The 21525-nt window shown below is 45.9% G+C and overlaps 1 protein-coding gene across 1 annotated transcript in view; it reads left to right on the top strand.

Annotated features, from left to right (window-relative positions):
- Positions 1–17043, top strand: part of LOC144094629 (ATP-binding cassette subfamily G member 4-like) — a 32821-nt gene extending 15778 nt beyond the window's left edge. Inside the window, exons 9-15 of the mRNA XM_077628550.1 lie at positions 4974–5088; positions 6536–6804; positions 8681–8758; positions 10231–10399; positions 12199–12299; positions 14166–14321; positions 16579–17043. Of these exons, the coding sequence (XP_077484676.1) occupies positions 4974–5088; positions 6536–6804; positions 8681–8758; positions 10231–10399; positions 12199–12299; positions 14166–14321; positions 16579–16932 (1242 nt within the window). The 3' untranslated portion in view covers positions 16933–17043. The remainder of the gene's footprint in view (positions 1–4973; positions 5089–6535; positions 6805–8680; positions 8759–10230; positions 10400–12198; positions 12300–14165; positions 14322–16578) is intronic.
- Positions 17044–21525: the final 4482 nt, after the last annotated feature.

The raw sequence follows: 21525 nt of genomic DNA, 5'->3' as shown, positions 1-21525 counted from the left end.
CCCTGACTTTACAAATGTTCGAACTTTAAGTTTAAAAGCGATGACCACGCAAAAGCGGGGCGAAAACCGCTAACTGGCAGCACAAACCAACGGCGGCAAGCAGTGAAAATTGTATAGTATGAAGCTAGAACACTGCGATGGTGTCTGTTGTCGAACAGCCGACATGAGCCGTACAGACAACAAAAATATTGCACGTATTTGTTGATGTGCAAGGCTTCTGTGTTCATCTTCGGATTTCGAGACAGTGAATAAATTATAATTACAAGGACAGCGGCGACTGCGACATCGATAAGTGGGTGTCGCAAAAAGCGCATGCCGCATACCTATGTCGCTGCATACTGCCAATCCTTTCATACTTAAAATTAAAGCTTGCGAGAAACACGCGAACGCTATGCAAGTGGCCAGCGGAACTGTTCGCTTTCGGGTTCCTACGAATATCGTCCGCCAGCAGTGTAGTGTCGCTTAATTATTTCGTTATAGAATCGCATGAGAGTAACAAGTCGGGGTTTTTGGACACGACCATGCTCCCTTTCTAGATGGCAGCGACCGTTCACAGAAGACAGGGAGATGATGGTCAATCTCGCGTGAACAGCACACTGGTGCTCATTATGCGAGTGCGGTCGCTTTACAGACCCGGAAACCTTTCGACTCCCACGGTCGACAAGGAGTCGAACCCTTAATATGCACAGTAATCTCAATGCATGAAAGTTTTCGCTGTTCTTTCATCGAAACAAGGCCGTCGCACGCAGTCGGGATCGTACCTACGAACCCTTTCATAGCCCCGCCGCGGTGGCTCAGTGGTTAGGGCGATCGACTACTGATCCGGAGTTCCCGGGTTCGAACCCGACCGCGGCGGCTGCGTTTTTATGGAGGAAAAACGCTAAGGCGCCCGTGTGCTGTGCGATGTCAGTGCACGTTAAAGATCCCCAGGTGGTCGAAATTATTCCGGAGTCCTCCACTACGGCACCTGTTCTTCCTTTATTTCACTCCCTCCTTTATCCCTTCCCTTACTGCGCGGTTCAGGTGTCCAAAGATATATGAGACAGATACTGCGCCATTTCCTTTCCCCAAAAACCAATTATTATTATTATTAACCCCCGCCGCGGTGGCTCAGTGGTTAGGGTGCTCGACTACTGATCCAGAGTTCCCGGGTTCGAACCCGACCGCGGCGGCTGCGTTTTTATGGAGGAAAAACGCCAAGGCGCCCGTGTGCTGTGCGATGTCAGCGCACGTTAAAGATCCCCAGGTGGTCGAAATTATTCCGGAGCCCTCCACTACGGCACATCTCTCTTCCTTTCTTCTTTCACTCCCTCCTTTACCCTTCCCTTACGGCGCGGTTCAGGTGTCCAACGATATATGAGACAGATACTGCGCCATTTCCTTTCACCCAAAACCAATTATTATATTATTATTAACCCCTAAACTTTTAATAAAGTACAGATTATTACTCATGCAGAGGCATGATCTCCTGTATCGATATTTATTTGTGGAACAAAAACAAAAAAATCAAAACGTGGTTATAAAAAAACATGCTTCTCCTATGACATTTCTGTCTTACAGGCAAAACACGCTTTACAGGAGCAGCGCGCACGCACACAATCACGCACGGAATGTCATTGAAAGTAATCCATTAATCAGAACACAAATGAACAATGCGTGGGCGCGAACATTTAGACGCACTGTGAGAGGCGTCTAGATAATGGTGGCTCATCTTATGTCCGTTAGAGCGCAAAAAGGTTACCTTGGTATTCTTCAAGCGTTTTCAGGAAACAGCATAAATACTCTGCTCGCTCTTAAGCCTATCGTTTATTTGATCGGCACAGTAAGACTCAACACCGGGAAACCACCCTGCATATTTATGCCTATACAGTACACAGTGAGGCTGTATTCAAGATCTATTATGACAAGTAAAGAATGGAGAAGCGCAGGGCATGTCTGTTGTCCCCATTTTCGAACTTCATGACAGCTATATGAAATGCATTCGCCATGTTTCAAGGGCACGCACTGAAATGAAAAACCGGGGCACAAATTAGGAGCCAGTTGAGAAAAAATGAGCTGCTTCGCTCGAAGAAAGGCGGTTTTTTTAAGCCAATCTGAAGAGCAACGAAGCTTCGTGACATGCATAATAAAGACAGCACGCAGTTGGCGCCTCGATACGCAAGCATTAGTGAAAACAATGTTATTTTTTAATTTTCTGCGTTTTTAGCAGCATTGTTTATTGTGCGAGCCACCTCCCCCCCCCCCCCCCCCTTTTTTAAACGCAAGTGCAAATGAGTGTGTAGCGCTCGTATTGGCGCGTAGTTTACAATTGGACGCTTTGAAGGGCGCTTCCTTGGCTGCTCCGAACGCATCAAGATGCTCAAATAATATGCCGACCTTGATCAACACATGGCCCCGAGATCAAAAAGCTGCTGAGACCGTTGCTTGAGTGGACCCACGAAGTTTCAGTTTCAGCACACTACGTCTATCAAACTCTGTACGTGTGTGTACGTGTACGGTTGCGTGTGTGTTTTGTGTTAGCAAAGCATTGATGTAATGAAAGTTTATGGATACTATATAAGCGATAAGAAAATAACGTCACGGCACACGTGCGGCTTTGAATTTTGCTGATAAGTTTATCTTAGCCGGTGCGCATGTAGGTAAGCCTCGGTGGGCCCAACGAACAACATCTGCGAGCATTCACCACACACTAGTACCAGCGAGAGCATTCGCGCATGAGTTTCAGTTCTCAGGGCACCGAGATACGCCTTCATGCGCGTCTTTTTTTTTAATCACTGCCTACATCGACGATGCAGACTTATCTGCGGCGAGCAGCCCAATTTTGGCATGACTTTCTACAAACAGCGCCAAGGGGCTGTTTGCATCGCCATTAATTTGCATTCAAATTTACTCTGCAGCGCACTTAGTCAAGACAATCTGCATTGCAAATGCGAAGTTAGTACCGTACGCGCACTTTTCATTTTTTTTAGCATTTCTTTCGGACACGCTTTTGCGCTTTTTAGATTCTTTGCACCAGGCTGATTTCCCTTGTTCTTTGCCCAAAGACAGTTTCGAAGCCCACTGCTTAAAATCAAGTACGGAAGATTGTCGCTAAACTTTCTACTTAAACAGGAGTGGTGTATATTTTGCCTTAGATCTTTTGAGTCGTTCAGATCTTTACTTGAGACAAAAGCTGAAAGTTAACTCTTGAACTAGATATAGTCGGGCTGAAGGCAGAAAAAAACTTTTTTCAAGAAGTCCTTGCCAAGAATGGAGCTGCATTCAATTAAGCACACGATAATCATTAACACGCTCAGCTATAAGTCCCTGCATGAATGCCATGAACAAAACATTCACTTGAATGAGTCCTGGTTCTGGTAATCTTAACAGTCACTTTTATTTGTGCATTGTTCCTTTTATCTGGAAGTCACGGTTCTTAAAAGTAACGTTTTGCAAATCTACGCACGTGTAATACTTTTATTTGTAAGTGTGAAAAGAACCAGCAAATCTTAACTGCGGTGAGAGGACACCTCTACTGTATAAATTTCGGTCAGTAGGAAGACGATGCACAGAATTATGACTTTTTTTCTCTCTATATAGCTTTATGAAAACTTGCAACAACGATCCATCTGAGTGTTGCCTTCATTGAATATATGTTAGGCTCAGTAGATACAGATAAGAAAACAACGATAACAGTGAGGAAATACATAGTTAATCTTCATATAATTATTGGTCTTATCGACCGTGTCGCAATCGAAGTCTTCAGGTTTATTTTAATGCACACATATACAGTGAACCAAATGTGCTAAGATAAATAAGACAAGAGATTTTCGTCTATTAATCGCTGGTCTTTCCTATCTGATTCTGAAGCTGGGCTCCCAGAGAGCACCAAGAACGCCACCCACACAATAATGCGTCAGGGACTGACGACATCCACTTAAAATCGCATACCAGCAATGCGGCACAGCCAGCTTGTGATTACGGCATACAGGGCGCAGGAGCTGCACTGGCACTGCTATTGGTGGCAGCACTTGCCTAAGATATGTCATTGTGCTGTGAAAACAGCCGGTGCGATGGATGTATGTTGGGCTCAGTGGATACAGATAAGAAAACAGCTGCTACAGTTCAGAAAAACATAGTTTATGGGTGTCCAAACGCTTCTCGCTGAGAAAAAAAAACAATTCCGCGTTGCTTAAATACAATAATGATAATATCTGGTAATGAGGTAAGGAAAAACTCTGTAATACCTAAGCCGCGCCGTGAAGGGAAACATGAAGGTGTTGAATGGAAGAAGTGAGAAAGAATCGCTGCAGTGGAGGGCTCTGGATTATTTTCGACCAGCTGGGGTTCTTCAAAGTGCACTGACATAGCATAGCACAGGGCGACGTTAGCAGTTCGCCTCCATCGAAATGCGGCCGCCGGGACAGTACAAAATGACGCATTTTTTTGCCTATTTTGGAGGCTTGGTTTTTGCCTGGCGCTTATGAATCTTTCATGATCCACGTAAAAAAAGTGAACAAAGGCCAAGGAAACACGAGCCTCTGAGGGCTCTTTCACGCCATCCATTATCTTAATAATGGCGAGCGTCCAGGAACCCTGGCAGCGTCATGCAAATCTCGCAGAGCTCTGCTAAGCATCTCACAAAAATTGATTTATTCCTCTTTCAGTATATATGCTTTTCACTTATTATGCCTGTTCCTATCCCCCTGTTTTTTCCTGGGTGTAGTTCTTTATCTTGATATTCAATTGTATTACTCGTGAAAGACCCCAGATAACATCACACTACCCCGTAGACTCGTAAATAGTGATCATAACAGATGCGCGTATGGTTGAAAGTTCGGAGTGCAGTGATTGTTAAGAGGAGATCAGGTTTCACTCACATAGATGCAGAAGTTAGATGCTGCCAAACAAATAAAGTGTGGGAAGCTCACGAGGTTTCTGCCCGAGAAATTTCTATTCCGAACTAAGATGGGGCTGGCGCTTTTGCCCATCAGCTGTACGTGTTGGCTGAAGGCAGACTCATCTACAGCGGCGTACCGGCGGACCTGCGCAATCACCTGGGCGCACACGGCTTTCTGTGCCCACCGGAGGTGTCCGTCACTGAATACCGTGAGTATAGCGACTACCTTGCGCCTGCGCGTTTCAATGCACGCCCTGTTTCTTTGCTTCGTTATAATTTTTTTCTTCTCGCAGAAGCTAATTTTTTTGGTACGACGATTTAGGATCAGAGCTACGCTTATTAATATTTCTAGGTCATTCATTACGACAGCCAAGTACCATCATAACTCGGAGTGAACGGCTTCTTTGCATTAACGAATACGTGCCGCTAATACCTGACGTGGTCGTAACGTGTGTCCCCGTCGCAGACTACTTTGCATTCCTAACAAGGAATAGAAATATAGTCTCATATTCGAAAGAAAAATGCATCGTCATCAACAAAAATCATAATCACGCCCACTACAGGATAATGGTCTTCAACACCCCTCCTATCAACCCGGTCTTGTGCCATCTGCGGCCCTCTTATACCGGCAAATTTCCTGATCTCATCCGCCCATCTGGCATTCTACCACGTCTTGCTACACTTGCCTTCTCTTCGAATCCACTCCGTTACCCTTAATGGCCATCGATTATCTTGCCTTCGCATTACATGCCCTGCCCATTTCTTCATCTTGATTTCAACCACGATATCATTAACTCGCGTTCTTTTTCTGACCCATTCTGCTCTGTTTATGTATCTTAGCATGATTAAGTAAACCCCCAGCTCTAGTGCTTGAGGCGGTACACTGAAGTACAAGCTAATGATATCATCAGACGCTAATGATATCATCAGATGATAGCTTATAATATCATCTAATGATCATCTGACAAGCTAATGATATCATCAGATGATAACAAAAGACGCTAAGGAATCGAGGTCGTCTTACTCACAGCAAGATTACGAGCGAATGTTCGCCCGCGCTAGGGCAAGGGATACTCCGAGGCCAGACGGGATGAGATACGGGAGCGAGTATTTCCGCCTCTTCCTCGCCCCGCTGGCGAAGAGCGAAGCCACGAGCGACACGTCGCTCGCGCCGACGATCCCAGCCGAAGAGGGTCATGCCCTCTCCCGCGCGCGAGCTGCAAGCCGTCTCTCGCGCTGCGACGCTGGCGCCCTCCCTTGTTAGTTAAGGTAACTAACCAGGGAATGTGCCCTTCCTCGAGGCGAGGATGCTGCTGCATGGTGCATCGCGGGAAAGCAAACCACAAGGAAAAACTGCGGGGCTGATTCCCCACATGGTAGAAGCTCTAACAGCTTGCGGTGCACTTAATGTGATTTTAATTAGGGGGTGCACTTAATTTTAGCGTACTACGTACCCCAAACTCTAACGGAGCTTGGGGTGAGAGGCTAAGTTTTAATGCGCCACAAGCTCTAAGAGAGCGCACTGGTGTACAGCGGTAGTGCGGATAGCTTGGGGTGAAACACTGATATTGCAAACATTAAGAGGCCTGGGTGCACTTATGCTTTGGTGTCAGTGTAAGTGGACCTTCAGCACACCCTGCCCACATGTCGTTTCAGTGCTCCAGGTGGCAGCCAAGATGCATGGTGGCCTCCGCGCCCTGGCAGAGACCGAGACGATGAAAACAAAAGAACTGCAGCAACAAATGAAACAACAGCAGCAGTTGCCGTCAACAAAGCCTTCGCCGAACGGCGCCACAGCCAGCGACCAGCCCCAAAGCGTCACTGTGGAGTCGCGGCGCGCCAAGGCGAGCGAAGCCGCGGATGGCAACAACGAGGCGAGCAAGGCGACCGAGAGGCGACGAAACAGTCTCGGCAACATCTTCGAGGTGCACCTGATTGGCAGATTGGCAAAGCCTTCGTGCCTACAAGGATTAATGTGCGCTTCAAAAACACCCTAGTTGGTTTTGATCAAACTGCATCATTTGGCGTGCTGCACTTCGTAACAGTAGGGCAATCAGTAGGGCATTAAATAACAATATATTATTGCTATTGCCCTGAAATTCTATTTCGTGTCTGTATTACACCACGTGGGCCTGTGCTGTTTTCTGGTAGAAAGAGAATGCATCTAAAAAATCACGAACGAAAGAAAATTACTTCATAAAGTAGCTGACGCACACGCACGCTGCGACGCAATGGTTCTAACATGTTAATAACGTACCTCCTAGTCCTACCCTATTTCCCGCAGAATTCCGGAGCAATTTCGTAGAATGGCACGGTACTTTGCACCAAGCTATTCTCTTTAACGGCAATCTGCTCAGCATTTTTCACGGGTACACCATGAAGAAGGCGGGCTTTCGCTAAGCAAAGCCAGGAGCGCCAATACTAACGCTGACCATGACTGGTGACTGTTTAGCTGAGAGGTTTTGTAAACCGCTTTGGTGAAACATTTTCCACATCTTCTAGTGCACGAGTTGCACTGATTTCAGTTGAGCAGTGCTAAAAGAGCCTGTGAATGGAATGCTGCGTAGAGAATTCACATTTTGTGGTGGACAAGCAGCACCCAGTAGTGACGGCGTGCGTACGAGCAAGGCACAGCAAAGTGAGAAAATAAAATGTTCACCGAGTGTGGATGTGGGCCCGAACACAAGTCGTAAGCGTAAACGAGGACAAGAGCATGCGTAAACAGTAGAAATCTTGCGGCTTAAATTGTGCTCACATTTACAGCCTGTTATGTCCGCGATCAAACGCTTTCAGGTCGCTGCGATCGTGAACAGAGGTGTGCTTAATTTACTAACCACATCACGAACAGCCTTTAGATTCGCTACTCACAACTTTAGCATGCGTTTGTAGAATATAACCCGCCTTGAAAAGTGTGTTTAGTATAACAATGCATAAAGAAGACGGCATAAAGAGAGTGGGGTTCAAAGCGTGTGGGTGTGCCGTCGAGTTTTATTTTGCCAGTAATCAGCGGTTAATGTAGGCCCAATGTTCAGGGGAACCCCAAGGTGGAGTAGGCGTGTAATAAGGAAATACTCTTTAACGGCAACCCCAGCGGCCCGTACACGTTAGCTGAGTTGGTAGAGCTACTGCACTGGTGAGATGATGTCGCGGGTGATAACCCTCGATCAAGGCGAATTTTTCCTATCTACCAGCTTTCTGTGGAAGCTGTGCAGCTTTCCTTTCTACCTGTATGGCCGCTCTTGAGTGGACGCTAAGGATTAATTGCCCCCTTATTATATATCGGTTAATGTAAAAACAGGACATATTAATGTTCTCATGCAATACTGTTGAATGTATTCATCTGGCATCTTCCTTCCTCTTTGCTTTGGCTCAAGTAAGACGGGTGGACCAGAAACGTGACTTCCTCTGATTGTCCCAGAAATATCAGACGTCAAACCATACGTTTTATTACGTGTGCTGAGGTGCCTAGTATCAGAGGCCATGATCCAAAAATTGCAGTTTTGCAACGTGGGTACATTTGCAGGGCTCCATGTAGTTTAATACGTTTCCTCAGTGCATACCTGAACGGTTCAGGTACGTGCACAAGGAGGCATATTGAAACAGCAGGTTCTAACGTCTTCAGTTTCCAATACGATACTTTTGGAATAATGGTCATTTAAATATCCGCTTTTATTCCATTCAGTTGTCGTGACTTTCCTTTCTCACTGCACGCGATTTTTCACTGAACGCGCAGTAATCGCGATTATGTCCTAGCGCAACCAGTGTGTACAGAATCCCGTATCTCTGCGTTCTACCTTCCAGGGTCGCACCACCGTTGACAGCAAGGACCTCTTCTCTCTTCTTTTCAACAGGTTCATTTTCTACACTTTCCGGAGTTCGGTAAGTTCTCCGCCATCCCACACTTTCACTGCTTGAATCGGTAACGTGAAGCGCTCATAGACAAGTTTCCTAACTAGCGGCGACGATAAACTATTCACTAATGAACGCGCATACTAAAAGGGAGGCTGGAACTATTTTAATGCGGTAGCATTAGAACCTTCATCAGGCAGAAAATGTGTCGTCAGAAGCGAAATTCGCTGATTGCCTGAAAGGAAATGACGTCATCAAACCGAAGCATTCCCGTTAGCTGATGACAGCAGAGAAGTGACGTCAACAGACAGGAGAATTCTCATTGGCTGGATGGAAGTGACGTCGCTTCCGGCAATGTCAGAAACAGCTGCTAATGCAATCGCATTACCAACATATAATCGAATCAGGTGCTCCCTGTGAATTGAGAATTCGTTCAGATTCATTTATCGAAATGTAAGAAAGTTGTAGGTAATTTATGCAAAATGTTTTGCGCAGGCGTTTATAATGGTGACGTAATCGCCGATTAATGCGGCAAGCATATTCAGGCTTCTTCTTGACGCAATAAAGAACTGCGGAGAAGCTCATATTGTTGTTAATGCTGCCCGATATTTCAGATGTCCGCTGCCTGCCGTGCGTTGGCCGATGCCGCCAAACAGCGCTTTGAAGACTTTACTTTCGCTGGTGTTGGTTACCTTCCTTCAAGCAAACGTTTTTGAGTTTGAAATGTACTGCTAGTACAAATGACGTCATCATTGGGCCCTTACGGCACTGTGCTTTGCGGAGAAACCAAAACGTCGTCACGGCTTTATTCTGTGGTTACGTCACCATTTCAAATCCTAGCACGAAAAGACTTCGCATGTTTTACCTACAAGATTCAAGCAATCTATCCCTTTTAGTTCGTCTAACTGTAATATATTTTAGTCATCATTTAAGAAAGCAACACTACAGAGCTGAGCTACCAGTTCATAATGAAAATGAACATAGGTATTTCTTCGACACTGCATGTCTGACTTCTTGGTCGCATGAACGAACTGTATTTCTGCTGCTCATAGAAACATTCGAAGGCAACGAAAATGTTAAGGAAAAAGATTTTTTTACAAAATTACTCAGCAAGTGCATGCTTCGGTGAAACGCAACATTTGCATTTTTAGAGGAATAGAACAGTTCGCACTCTTCATAATTTCCAAACATTTATGGGAGTCAAAGGGTAAGCCAGAACTGACATTAAAGTGTAGCCTTCAAAAAATAACGCCTATTTTGCTTGCGAATTTTTCAATTCAGCGAAGATCGATATTCAGAGATATAAGAAAAGAACGCTGATGAATGGGCATTGTGTTTCGCTCTGTATATTTGGTTATGAAGAGAAAAAGGGGGGGGGGGGGTCTGTTTGTCTTCCTTTATGTTGGTGCTCACTTAACCTACTCTCTGAAAGAGACCCAGTGGAGATCTTCCACTAACGAGAAAGCATACACGCATGTATTGGTATTTTTTTTCTTTTGCAGGTTTACATGTCGTACAGGCAGTTTATTAACATATCCTTTATCGTCATTTTTGCCAACGTGTTCAACTCGGTCGGCGTAGAGCATGACTACACGGACATGAATGTAGCCTTCGTCTTCCTGTACATGTCCTGCCTCTCGGCATTCTCGATGATGAGCGCCACTGTCAAAAGTGAGTACATCGACAACGAAAAAAAAATCAATCGCAAAAAAGGGCTCCGACAAAATTATATACAAGACAATCCAGTGCAATCCAGTGCAATCCAATGCAATGCAATTCATTCAATGGAGTACAGTGCAGTACAATACAATACAATCTTTATTGTGAGTGAGGGTAACAAGTACAGATGGCAGGCCTGCCCAAGCCTCAGACTGGCAGTGTCTGGCAGTCAGGCCATCGTGAATAAGTACACGAAACTGTTAACGAAATATTAAATTTAAATGATGCAAAAAAACATTGTTTTAGATTTTGCATGCTTAGGTGATTTCTTGATATCACGTCTTGTGTTTTCATTTAGCACAGGCGCTCGTAATTTATTAAATGTAACTGAAATATAATATTGACTCGTTCTCTCACCACTTTTTGTCGCAGCCTTGTGGATCGGGCATGGTTATTTGGGTCTTACGCAGCAGGCTGGGGTATACCGCATTTTGTAATCTATATTGTAATTGCTATTTTGTAATCGCTATGAGTGAAGCGTTGCAAAACCCATGGTGCTTCGGAAGCTTTAGTGAAAATTGGCCGCCGCAATGCATACCTCGCATCAGGTCTCTACCACGCACCTTGATATTTGGCGATCACTGATTTCTGAAATTGTATCAGGGACGGTCGCTGTGTCAATAGTGGTTGCAGAAATGAAAATATTTATACCTTTCAGTCCTCGTACTGACTTGTTCCAACAGTGTTACAATTTGTAAATCCTTTCCTAGCCCCATTCGCGCTCTGCCTTCGAATTTTTATGTTCTGCGATTTGCTGCTGACGTGCTTCTTCTGAGAGTTTATCTCACATGCTGCTGCTTGCACCGACGCGATCCTCGGTGGATCGGTTGAAAACGTTAGCAGCCAAACGTTCGTTATATCCGAGGTTAACACACTAAAGTTCGTTACAACGAGTTGGCCTACTTAGGTTAGTTAGATATATCCGAGCAAGTTCGTTTGGAGCCCGGTAGGCGGGTTGCCACCTGCCACTGGCAACTGACACACGGCGGTTGCCATTTCCGCTTTCCGAAACCTTTCTAATGCTGACAAATTAATAGATTTAAAAAACGAGAGGGTTTCAACGAAGTTATACCGATTAGGCGTGCGAAAGCATGTGTTTAGCCTGGTTGGCTTATGGCTTTGCTTTGCTGGGTTGTCGGCCCGTCCGGCGACGATATCATGCTCAGGTTAAGCTCTGATCAAGGTTAAGCTCATATTTGTCCGCGTCGCAGACTGAAATTGATTAAGACGACGATGTGCAATGCACAGCGCAAAAGTGTGTTGCAATTTAGCATGAGGTGTGATCGGCTGCGAAGATAGCATAGTGCTCTCGAACAGTGGCGAAGCTGATCTGTTTGCGCTGCCGACGGTTCGAATCCCAGCCGCGACAATATTTATTTTATTTATTATTCATTTATTTATTTCACAGCTATGACGCTGCGGTTGCTGAGTCACCGTTGCGATGCTCTTGGCAAAACCCCAAATACATCGCAATTAGGGTTTACCAGTCGAAATACCGCTTTAGCACCAATAAATTTCCTCTCGTTCGTTTTAGCGAAGCCCCAGTTTCTTTGGCTGTCCTTTCATTTCATGCCAGCAGTTGATACCACGTGAATCGCTTTCTTTCACACTCAATGAAACCAACGCTCTAACGGACGGTCTAGAGTGGACCATTTAGATTCACGCACTCAGTAGCCGCGTGAGTGGCGTAACGCAAGAGACGTAGTGCAACGGGTGGCCCGAGTGACGCCGTGCTGTTTTTTCTGATTCAGCGCCTTTGCTCATCCAGCACGTGATCCACGAGCAGCGCTACTCTCTCTATGGCAAGAAGACATACTTCCTGGCCCGAGTCACATGCGACATCATGTACGAGGTGCGCTTGCACCTGTTATCTATACAACAATGGGTTTCCGATAACGCTCAACTTGCGATTCTTGTTTCCAACGTCATTTACTCCGATGTACGCGCATAATGCTGGCAGAAATCGTGGCCTATATGAACACTCCATCAATGGGGCTATTCGGTGCGCGTGCAAATTCCGACAGTACCACAGCCAGGTTTTAATTTATTCTCACATTTGCGTTTCAGCCGCCGCGGTGGCTGAGTGGTTATGGCGCTCTGCTGCTGGCCCGAAAGACGCGGGTTCGATCTCGGCCGCGGTGGTTGAATTTCTATGGAGGCGAAATTCTAGAAGCCCGTGTGCTGTGAGATGTCAGTGCACGTTAAAGAACCCCAGGTGGTCGAAATTTCCGGAGCCCTTCACTACGGCGTCTCTCATAGCCTGAGTCGCTTTGGGACGTTAAACCCCCATAAACCAACCAAACCACATTTGCGTTTGTCAAACGTTTAAACCTCAGGGAGTTGGCTTCTAACCGTGTAGTGGAAGCCTTGTAGCATTCATGGAAGTCGTAACTTTTTTAAGAAGAACCACAGCTCATCTTACCTCTATTAGATTTGGAATGCTGGGAATGCATAGCGAACCGCACGATGCTGCTCAGAAGCAACCCCCCCGGGCTGTCAACTTTTGACGAAGGGCAGTGCTTCAGCCCAGAAAAGTACGTTAGTGCGTACTGTGGACCCATGCGCAGGTGCGTAGTTTCATATACGCTTTGTTCGGGATAGGTTAACTGGTTTCTACATGCTCGGCGAAACACGCTCTGCGTATGCGCAGACACTCGAACCTAAATGAAACTTATGCCTGTCATAACATTGCCGCAGAAGAATGACCTGTATCAGCGTTTAGTTTTTTTTCTAAGGTCATGTCCCGAAGTGCCTCGTGCGTGTCGTTTCTTGTTCGTATTGAACAGAGCAGAGCGGAAAAAAAGAAAGATGTGCACCATGAACCTATGGACAACGCTTCATTAGCTGATTTGTTTAGGATACTGTAGAGATCGGGCAGTAATGCTGTCCTAACGAGTGCAGGCAAATGTACGGCAACATAGCATAAGAGCGTAAAAGTAACTTTGTAGTTGCTTTATTTACTTAAGTGTTTCCAGGGATCTCGCTTTAGCCCTTAGAATTGTGTTTAAAGCATTGATGAGTGAAACTAGGATATATAAAAGCTGCCCTTATCAGCGACGCGCACCGATATGAGCAAATACTGATTACTAAAATGTAGAGATGGCCGGCTACTTTACGAACATAAAACACGATGATTTTCATTTTTTCCCTTAAAAATATAGTATTATCAGAGCCCGTGGAAGAGCCCAGAGCTTATGTGGCGGGGCTCACTGTCATTCAGTTCATTAGCATGCACTCACTGTAGGTCAGGGTGAACTGCTACTGACAATGTAGCGTTCGCCATAAATGCTGAGACAGAATATATATATATATATATATATATATATATATATATATATATATATATATATATATATATATATATATATATATATATATATATATATATATATATATATATATATATATATAAACAAAAAGGCAGCAAACGCGGGATAGTTAAATCAAGCAAACATCGATGCTTATTACTGAAACGCAGCTGATGTTCTCGGTGTCGTCGGGATATATATATATATATATATATATATATATATATATATATATATATATATATATATATATATATATATATATATATATATATATATATATATATATATATATATATATATATATATATATATATATATATATATATATATATATATATAAACAAAAAAGGCAGCAAACGCGGTATAGTTAAGTCAAGCAAACATCGATGCTTATTACTGAAACGCAGCTGATGTTCTCGGTGTCGTCGGGAATCTTCGACTACTACCTCACCCACCAACCCAAGGAGGAGAGCCGCATCTTCTTCTTCCTCTGCTTCGGGTTCCAGGTCTCTGTGCTCGGACAGGCCTTGGGCACGCTCATTGGAACCATCTTTGAGTACGAGGCAAGACCCAGTCCTTCTCGACGCGAAGCACAGCCACGCTCTCCTTCAATAGGGATGATTTCGCTGCGCAATGCTGAAGTTAAAGGGCGACATTCTGAAATAGAAAGGTACAACGTTTGTTTACTGACCAAGTATAGGGTTTGAACGTCACTGCTTTTGAGCCAAGCCTCGAGGGTGCTTGCTCTACAGTCTCATATGGCTTTGCTCAGGCGAACGATTCTTAATTATTTCGTTTGAAGCCTACTCCGTTGTGGGAATTTCGTAAACGCATTCGATTAGCATCTCTCCTGTCTCGAGTAGTTGACCAGTTCGTCCTCGCTCTGAAAATTTCTTGACGTCCTATAGTTAGCTTGTTGAGCAAAGCGACTGCCCCGAAGAGGCGGCAGTTCCGATTTCGGGCCCCGGACAACGACAAACTTTTCTTCAAGTTTGACTATTCTAACTGAAGAAAAAGCGCAGATCTCATTTCTTCCAGCATGGCGGAGCTCAGGTGCATAGCACTTGCAATTGTTTCCTTGTGTGAGTGTTTTCCGAATGCGATAACACAGCACATGCCCAGGCGCATGCAGAGCTGTATAGCCAGCACGGCTGTTGACAGCTTCAGATCCTGTAATTTTAAAAATAAGGGATGTACCACAAGGGTCATGGCCATGAACAGGGCATGCGGTGCGAATATGATGAGATAACCGTGATCGATCAGAATAACGGAGTGAATTCCAAGGGAAGAGAAAGGTAAACAGGCGAGATTGGAATGTCTGAGGGGATAGCGTTGGCCGCAGCTGCGTAGGACGGAGTTAATTGAAAATTTATTGAGACGCCGTTAGTCTTGCAGTGAACGTCGTTAGGCTCGCGACGATGGTGCGTGTTGCGTCATGAAATACTAGCGCGAAATGCGTAGCGTTAAAAGCATCTCCGTTTCTGTATTCGTGTTTTACTGGCACTAGTTGAGACATACAGGCAGCCCGCTGTCATGGAGCGATTACAAATGATTAAGTCAGCAATGCGAAACAAAAGCGCAGTGAAAAAAGTGAACAAGCGCGTGAGAAAGCAGCAAATGCGCTAATCAATCTGCTCCGAGTAAGCCCTAGGACAGATGTTTCTTCTTTGCAGGGAGAAATAAAGCGGCTTTGGCTGAGGCTTTGTCTTCCTCTTTGTATGATTAACGCACACCATTGACTAAGCCGAGTTCGTCATGCTTGCCGTCACGAATTTTATCGGTGACGCAAATTACAAATATATTTTGAGGCGAGTTCCTCATCTGGCGTACATACACGCATACATACGTAAGTGGTGCAGGGGTGCAGCGGTTAATCGATGTGCCACTGCCTTGCGATGGCAGGTGCTGCCGGCGGTGGGGCTTGCGCGACGCAGGTTGCTCTTCCTGAGCGCCCTCTCACGACCAATTATTAATTTAATTGCCACCTACACGGTGGTCAGTTAGCTCACAATCCGATGGCAGGTGTGATGACGCCACAAGTTCACGTGACTTATACCTGTGTTACACGGGCGTTTTCAACGACAGTTTAGTTAACCGCCAGTTGAGGATTTCAACTGCTGTTGAACTCAACTGGAATCGCCAGCTGTTACACGAGCACTTCGCGTTCAGTTCAGTTAGCACTCTAACCACATGACCTCGCGTCTAGAGAGAAGTGTAAATAAGAAAAAAAGTGTGTGCATTTTTTTGTTGTTGTAAATGATCGTAAAGTATATAGTCTTTACTGTAGTGACAATTCTTTTTGTGTATTTTTTGCTTTGCGGTAGAAATTTGCGGGTGCGGAGCACACTGAGCCAAGACAATCCAGTAAGAGGGCAAGTTTTTCGGTCCGTAGGTCGCCATCTTGTCAGTTGGCCGTTCAACTGGGATCCCCGATCTCAGTCGAACTCAACTGCCGTTGAGATTTCAACGGCAGTTAGCACTGCCGTGTAACACGGGTATTAGGTGGCCCACCTAGGCTGCTTCTCCGTGAATTTTCCACTCACAATGGCGACGCCGCCGCTTTTTCTGGAGAACGGAAGCTTTCACGCTGTCGCGTTAAATTTAATAGCGCGAAGGGCGGGACGAGAACAACAGGATCAACACGAGCGCTCGTGTCGTCCCACTTCTTCTAGACTTGGCGCTAATTTATAGTCATTCAAAACCAATTAACTAACCCAACTCCACGCTCTGACGAGCCGTAGAGACCACTCATGGTCTCTAACGGCTATAGTCCTGCGCATTGTCATCGTTTCCCTTTGTCTTTCTGGCCCGCTTCCTCAGATGGGCTGCATGGTGGCGATGACGGTGTTCGCCTACTCGCTGCTCTTCAGCGGCTACTTCTTTCCGGTCAAGCAGCTGGCATACCACGTGATGTGGATGCCGTTCACGTCCTACCTGCACTACGCCTTCCACGGCTCCCTGACGGCCCTGTACGGCTGGAAGCGCGGCAACCTCACCTGCCCCTCGGAGGCCAACCACACCTGCCCGTACGCCTCGGCGGCCGACGTGCTGGCCGCTTACTCAGTGCGCGAGAGCGAGTTCTACTGCGACCTCGTCACCCTCTTTGTGGCCATTGTGGCCGTCTGGCTGGCCGCTTGCAGGCTGCTCTCATTCAGAATCAAGTGGCGCTTCTGAGCGGATGGCGTCCCCGGACGGTTGAGATGTACCACTACTTGCTGCTCCTCAATGCGGTCTTGTCTCCTGTGCATATAACCGACAGTTGTCCCCCCACGAACGCAACTTCGAAGGTGGTAAAATAAAACAGTGTTTTCTCTTTGCTTCATCGTCACACTACCCGCCGCGGTGGCTCAGTGGTTAGGGCGCTCGACTACTGATCCGGAGTTCCCGGGATCGAACCCGACCGCGGCGGCTGCGTTTTTATGGAGGAAAAACGCTAAGGCGCCCGTGTGCTGTGCGATGTCAGTGCACGTTAAAGATCCCCAGGTGGTCGAAATTATTCCGGAGCACTCCACTACTGCACCTATTTCTTCCTTTCTTCTTTCACTCCCTCCTTTATCCCTTCCCTTACGGTGCGGTTCAGGTGTCCAACGATATACAAGACAGATACTGCGCCATTTCCTTTCCCCCCAAAACCAATTATTATTATTCATCGTCACATTCATCCTAGAGGTGCAAGTTCCAAGGCACACGTGGTCAAGCTTTTCTAAGCAAAGTGACCGCCGCACCTACACATTCTGTAACCTAATTTTAAATGCACGTTTTGAGATCATTATTCAGGCCCACGCATTAAACTCCAGGAATGAATTGAAGTTGGCCTAGATTGATGGATTACCACTTGCAAACGACAGAGAAACTATTTTCACAGAAAACAAAAGCTGGCAAAGAAAACTGGAACATAAGGAGGACTGGCATCGCCGTCAAAAGGCAGTTTCCGCGATTGAACAGTGCTGACGTCAGTGAAGGTGTTTTGTTGCACAGAGAAGAGCCGAGGATCACACGCCCGAATATTGAACTTGGGTTTCGCAATTGATAATGCACTTTCTCCGCCGAAGATGAAAGCGCACCATAATGATCTAGGCGAAAATCAGAACGACGAACGCTGCGGCGCGTCCCTTTTCAGCTTAGCACAGCACAAGGGAAAAAGGCCGCTGAGAAAGAGGAACGGGGGATAAGCGCTGTCCTAAGTCGGCCGCACCATACTGTTATAATGATAAAAGCGTATTCAGCCATACTACTTCGGTACAATATGAAACATCACGTGATACCCTCCGTTTGAAAAGCCGTACCATAACTATTTTAGGGTGCAAAGGTTGAGGTGTAGGCTAGATTGCTTTTAATGCTTTCCTCCGCTGTCGCCATAACCTCCTACTACCAAGGTAGCCACCCTCTGGGTACTTCCCGTGGCAGCCACCTTCCTGTTTCGCATTCCTTCGCTCTAGCCATAATCTCCTACCTAAGCCACCATAGATCATTTTCCGCAATTAAGCGCGCGCCGCAGAATGCACCTTACACCTAAACCGGTAAATTGTTCAAGTTCAAATTTCGCACAGAAATGGCATTTGGTTGGCAGAATTATTTTATACCACATTTATTTGCGGTACTGGCCTGAATCAATAAGAAAAAAGTCGGATATTCGCATTGTCTGCGGCGATGAAGAAACTAAAGGGGCCGCATTCTCAGCGATTGCACCGGTGGCGCCATCTAGTTTGTACGTCGTTGAGATTCAGCAAAGGAGGTAGGGTAGCGTTTTGCGGGATGTTTGACGGTGCTGTACCACGAAAGTCCTCAAGACTGAAGTTTTCACCAAACTAAGTTTTTTGTGATCACTGATAAAGCAGTTGCTGAAGAATCTTCAAGCCTGCCGCAAAAGACCCCCGTCCTTCACCTAATCTCCACGGTCGACCAACGAGATGGCGCCACCGGTGCAATCACTGAGAGAGAGGCCAGTTTCGTTTCGTCGTCGCCACAGACGATGCGAACATGAGACTTCCGGTTCAGGCAAGTACCCCAAATAAATGTGGTATAAAACAATTCTGCCGACCAAATGCCATTTCTGTGCAAAATCCGTGAGGAGCATTCTACGGCGCGCGTTTAATTACGGAACAGCCACCCGTCGCCTCCCAGCTTCTCGCACTTTCCCTCTCCCCTTAATGTGGAGAGGAGGATTTCCATCTCACTTTGCCACCTGACCACTGTGGCAGGTCACCGGCCTAGGTTGCGCTGGCAGATGGAAATTAAATTAACTCAAATTCCATTAAGCGAATTACGTTAATTCACTAAGTAGTTGAGGTCCTATGGCTGACGCTGTGGATTCCGCCATAGAATGCAGGGCTATATGGCTAAACCAAAGATATAACAGCTTTCGCTGTAAAGCAAGAACACGGAGGATTGTTAGGCGTTACGGCAACATTTCGACGTCGCTGAGAAATGCTCCCCCCCCCCCCCCCCTTTTTCGGACTTGGCTGCGATCTTCGTCACGAGCGTGTCGTATCGTCTATAGTGACTCTAGTATCGTTTAAAGCTACTATAAAGCTGCCTATACCCCTGATGTCGAAAGCAGCGCTATTCTATGAACTTCACCACCGCAGCGCCGACCCTCGTACTTTTTTTTCGTCCGCCTCTATAACCGGAGTTTTTCTGAACGATGATTGGCCGGTCAGGTCGTTACCCGCAAGGCAGGAGCAAGGCGCCCGCTTTGCTTGTTTCTTATTTTGCTGCACGGAGTGCGGTCCTGCCGAGAGGCCAGCCGCATCCCATTTGATCTGAGAGTGCCAGGCTCACGCCGGACCGAGACTGCAGACACGGATATAAGCCTACTAGGGAGTAAAATGTGAGGAGCTGTCCTCTAGCGGACTCCATTTTAGGGGTAGGGCATGCTGCCCAAGTCCCTCAGAGTAGACTCCTACCGCTCAACATATGGTATGGTTATTCTGGGCAACGGTGGCATATTCATAGTGCAAACAGTACTGCAAACAGTATGAAATGTTTCCATGCAGCTAACAGTCAGAAAATTACTCAGTTGCAATACCGTAATTACCGGACTATAGACCGCACAATGTGTACACTTCACGTGCCTATTAACAGATATGCGATTAATTTTGATTAAGGGATAAGTGATGCAAACTACATATTATTCGGTATCCAGCAGCCAGTAAACAGTCGTAAGATCAGTCGGTTGCATGATCATGACAGAAGCACAGCGCAATTGTGAATATAAATACATATGTGGTGCGAGATGTAATGGGCAATCTTGTAAAAATAATGTACACTCTTCACCTGTGGATAGTCCGCGAAAATGAAAAATTGAACTTTTAAGCATGTATTATCTGCACACTCAATTCCATGAAATGTACTAACCGTACGTGCTTTACAATGTGAATCACTCAAGTAAAGCGCATAATTGATTACCTTAAATGCCTTGAAAGACCAGCCAGGATAACTCTTTGTAAACATTTAAACACCTTGTCATAGCCTCATCTAACCATCCGTTCGCATCATCACCGATCGTGTAAGAATAGCAAGGTAAACTAGCGGAGCTAACGTCTCCTACTATCAACAAAACCTTTCGCTGTTATTCTCGAGTCCATGTCGACGGCAATTCACTAACCTAGCACAAGCAGCAGTCAAATTCCTCAAGTATCAGGCTAAGGAAAAAGAAAAGCCGCTACCTTTGCATCACTTCTTAAATGAATCTGTCTTCCGGACTGAAACTCGATTTTAAAAAATTGCAAAATATGTACTCAAGCAAATGAGCTACCAGCACATTGTACCTGTAACTGGCCACTAACGGACCACTGTGACAAGGCGTAAACATACATCTTGAACTAAACTGTCGCGGTCGTTATGTAAACTTTGACATAGTAAAGTGAAGCTGGTCCAATTACACCTCCCACAGACGACTGTACGCTTTTTTTCAGTTATAGTAAAGATTTAAAAAAAATAAAACGGCCATAGAAAAGAGCGGCTGGCCATGGCGATGTACCTTCCGCGGAATGATGACAGCGCGGCACGCGCGAGGCCGATATTCGGAGGTAAATGCATACCAAAAAACGACAAAAGGGCGCTTTTGAGACAGCTTCACCACCAAGCTCGGAAGCTGCGAGGAGAAGCCAACTTCTTAAAAGTTCTTGGGGCCGTCAGGCAAAGCGCAAGGCGTGTACGAAAAAAAAAGTATAACGGGCTATGAGCGCAGAAAGAGTGAGGCGCGGGTCGCTGAAAAAAAGGAAAGACAGTAAAGATGCAGTAAAGGGAAAAAAAGGCGAACATTCGCAGCACGGCAGCGCGAAGCACAGGGAAGCGGTGGCAAGAAACGGACGCGCGGCGGCGCTGCGTGAGCGGTACCGCCGCACCTCTACTGGGTCGCGCTTATAACAATTGCCTCTTAAACCACTGGGACTGCGGCAGATGACGCCGTGTTCGGCTAAATTTTTGTTTTCACACGAAATCAAACTCTCGTTACATTCGTAGCCGCACTGTATTTGTGCAAATGCGGTACTTCCTCAAGATGTAAACAAAATCGAAAACGTGACAACATGAAATATGATAACTCAAAATAAATATTTATCACACAAGGGGTCAGAGGTTAGATTGGGCTAGAGAAAAAGCAATTGCCCTGACCGCATAAAGGGACAGTAAGAGCAGGATGGAAGGTATATGTGAGCCTTTTCTTTTCATAAACCAACACTGTGTTAAGCAAGTAGCCAATGAATTACCAGAGAGCATCCTCAGAGCCATGCAATCACCAACAACTGATATAGTAAAGACCCT

This window comes from Amblyomma americanum, chromosome 6, assembly GCF_052857255.1.
Source record: "Amblyomma americanum isolate KBUSLIRL-KWMA chromosome 6, ASM5285725v1, whole genome shotgun sequence".
Classification (NCBI taxonomy): Eukaryota; Metazoa; Arthropoda; class Arachnida; order Ixodida; family Ixodidae; genus Amblyomma; species Amblyomma americanum.
The sequence above is the reverse complement of the archived record's forward strand: the minus strand, read 5'-3'. Positions and strand labels throughout refer to the sequence as shown.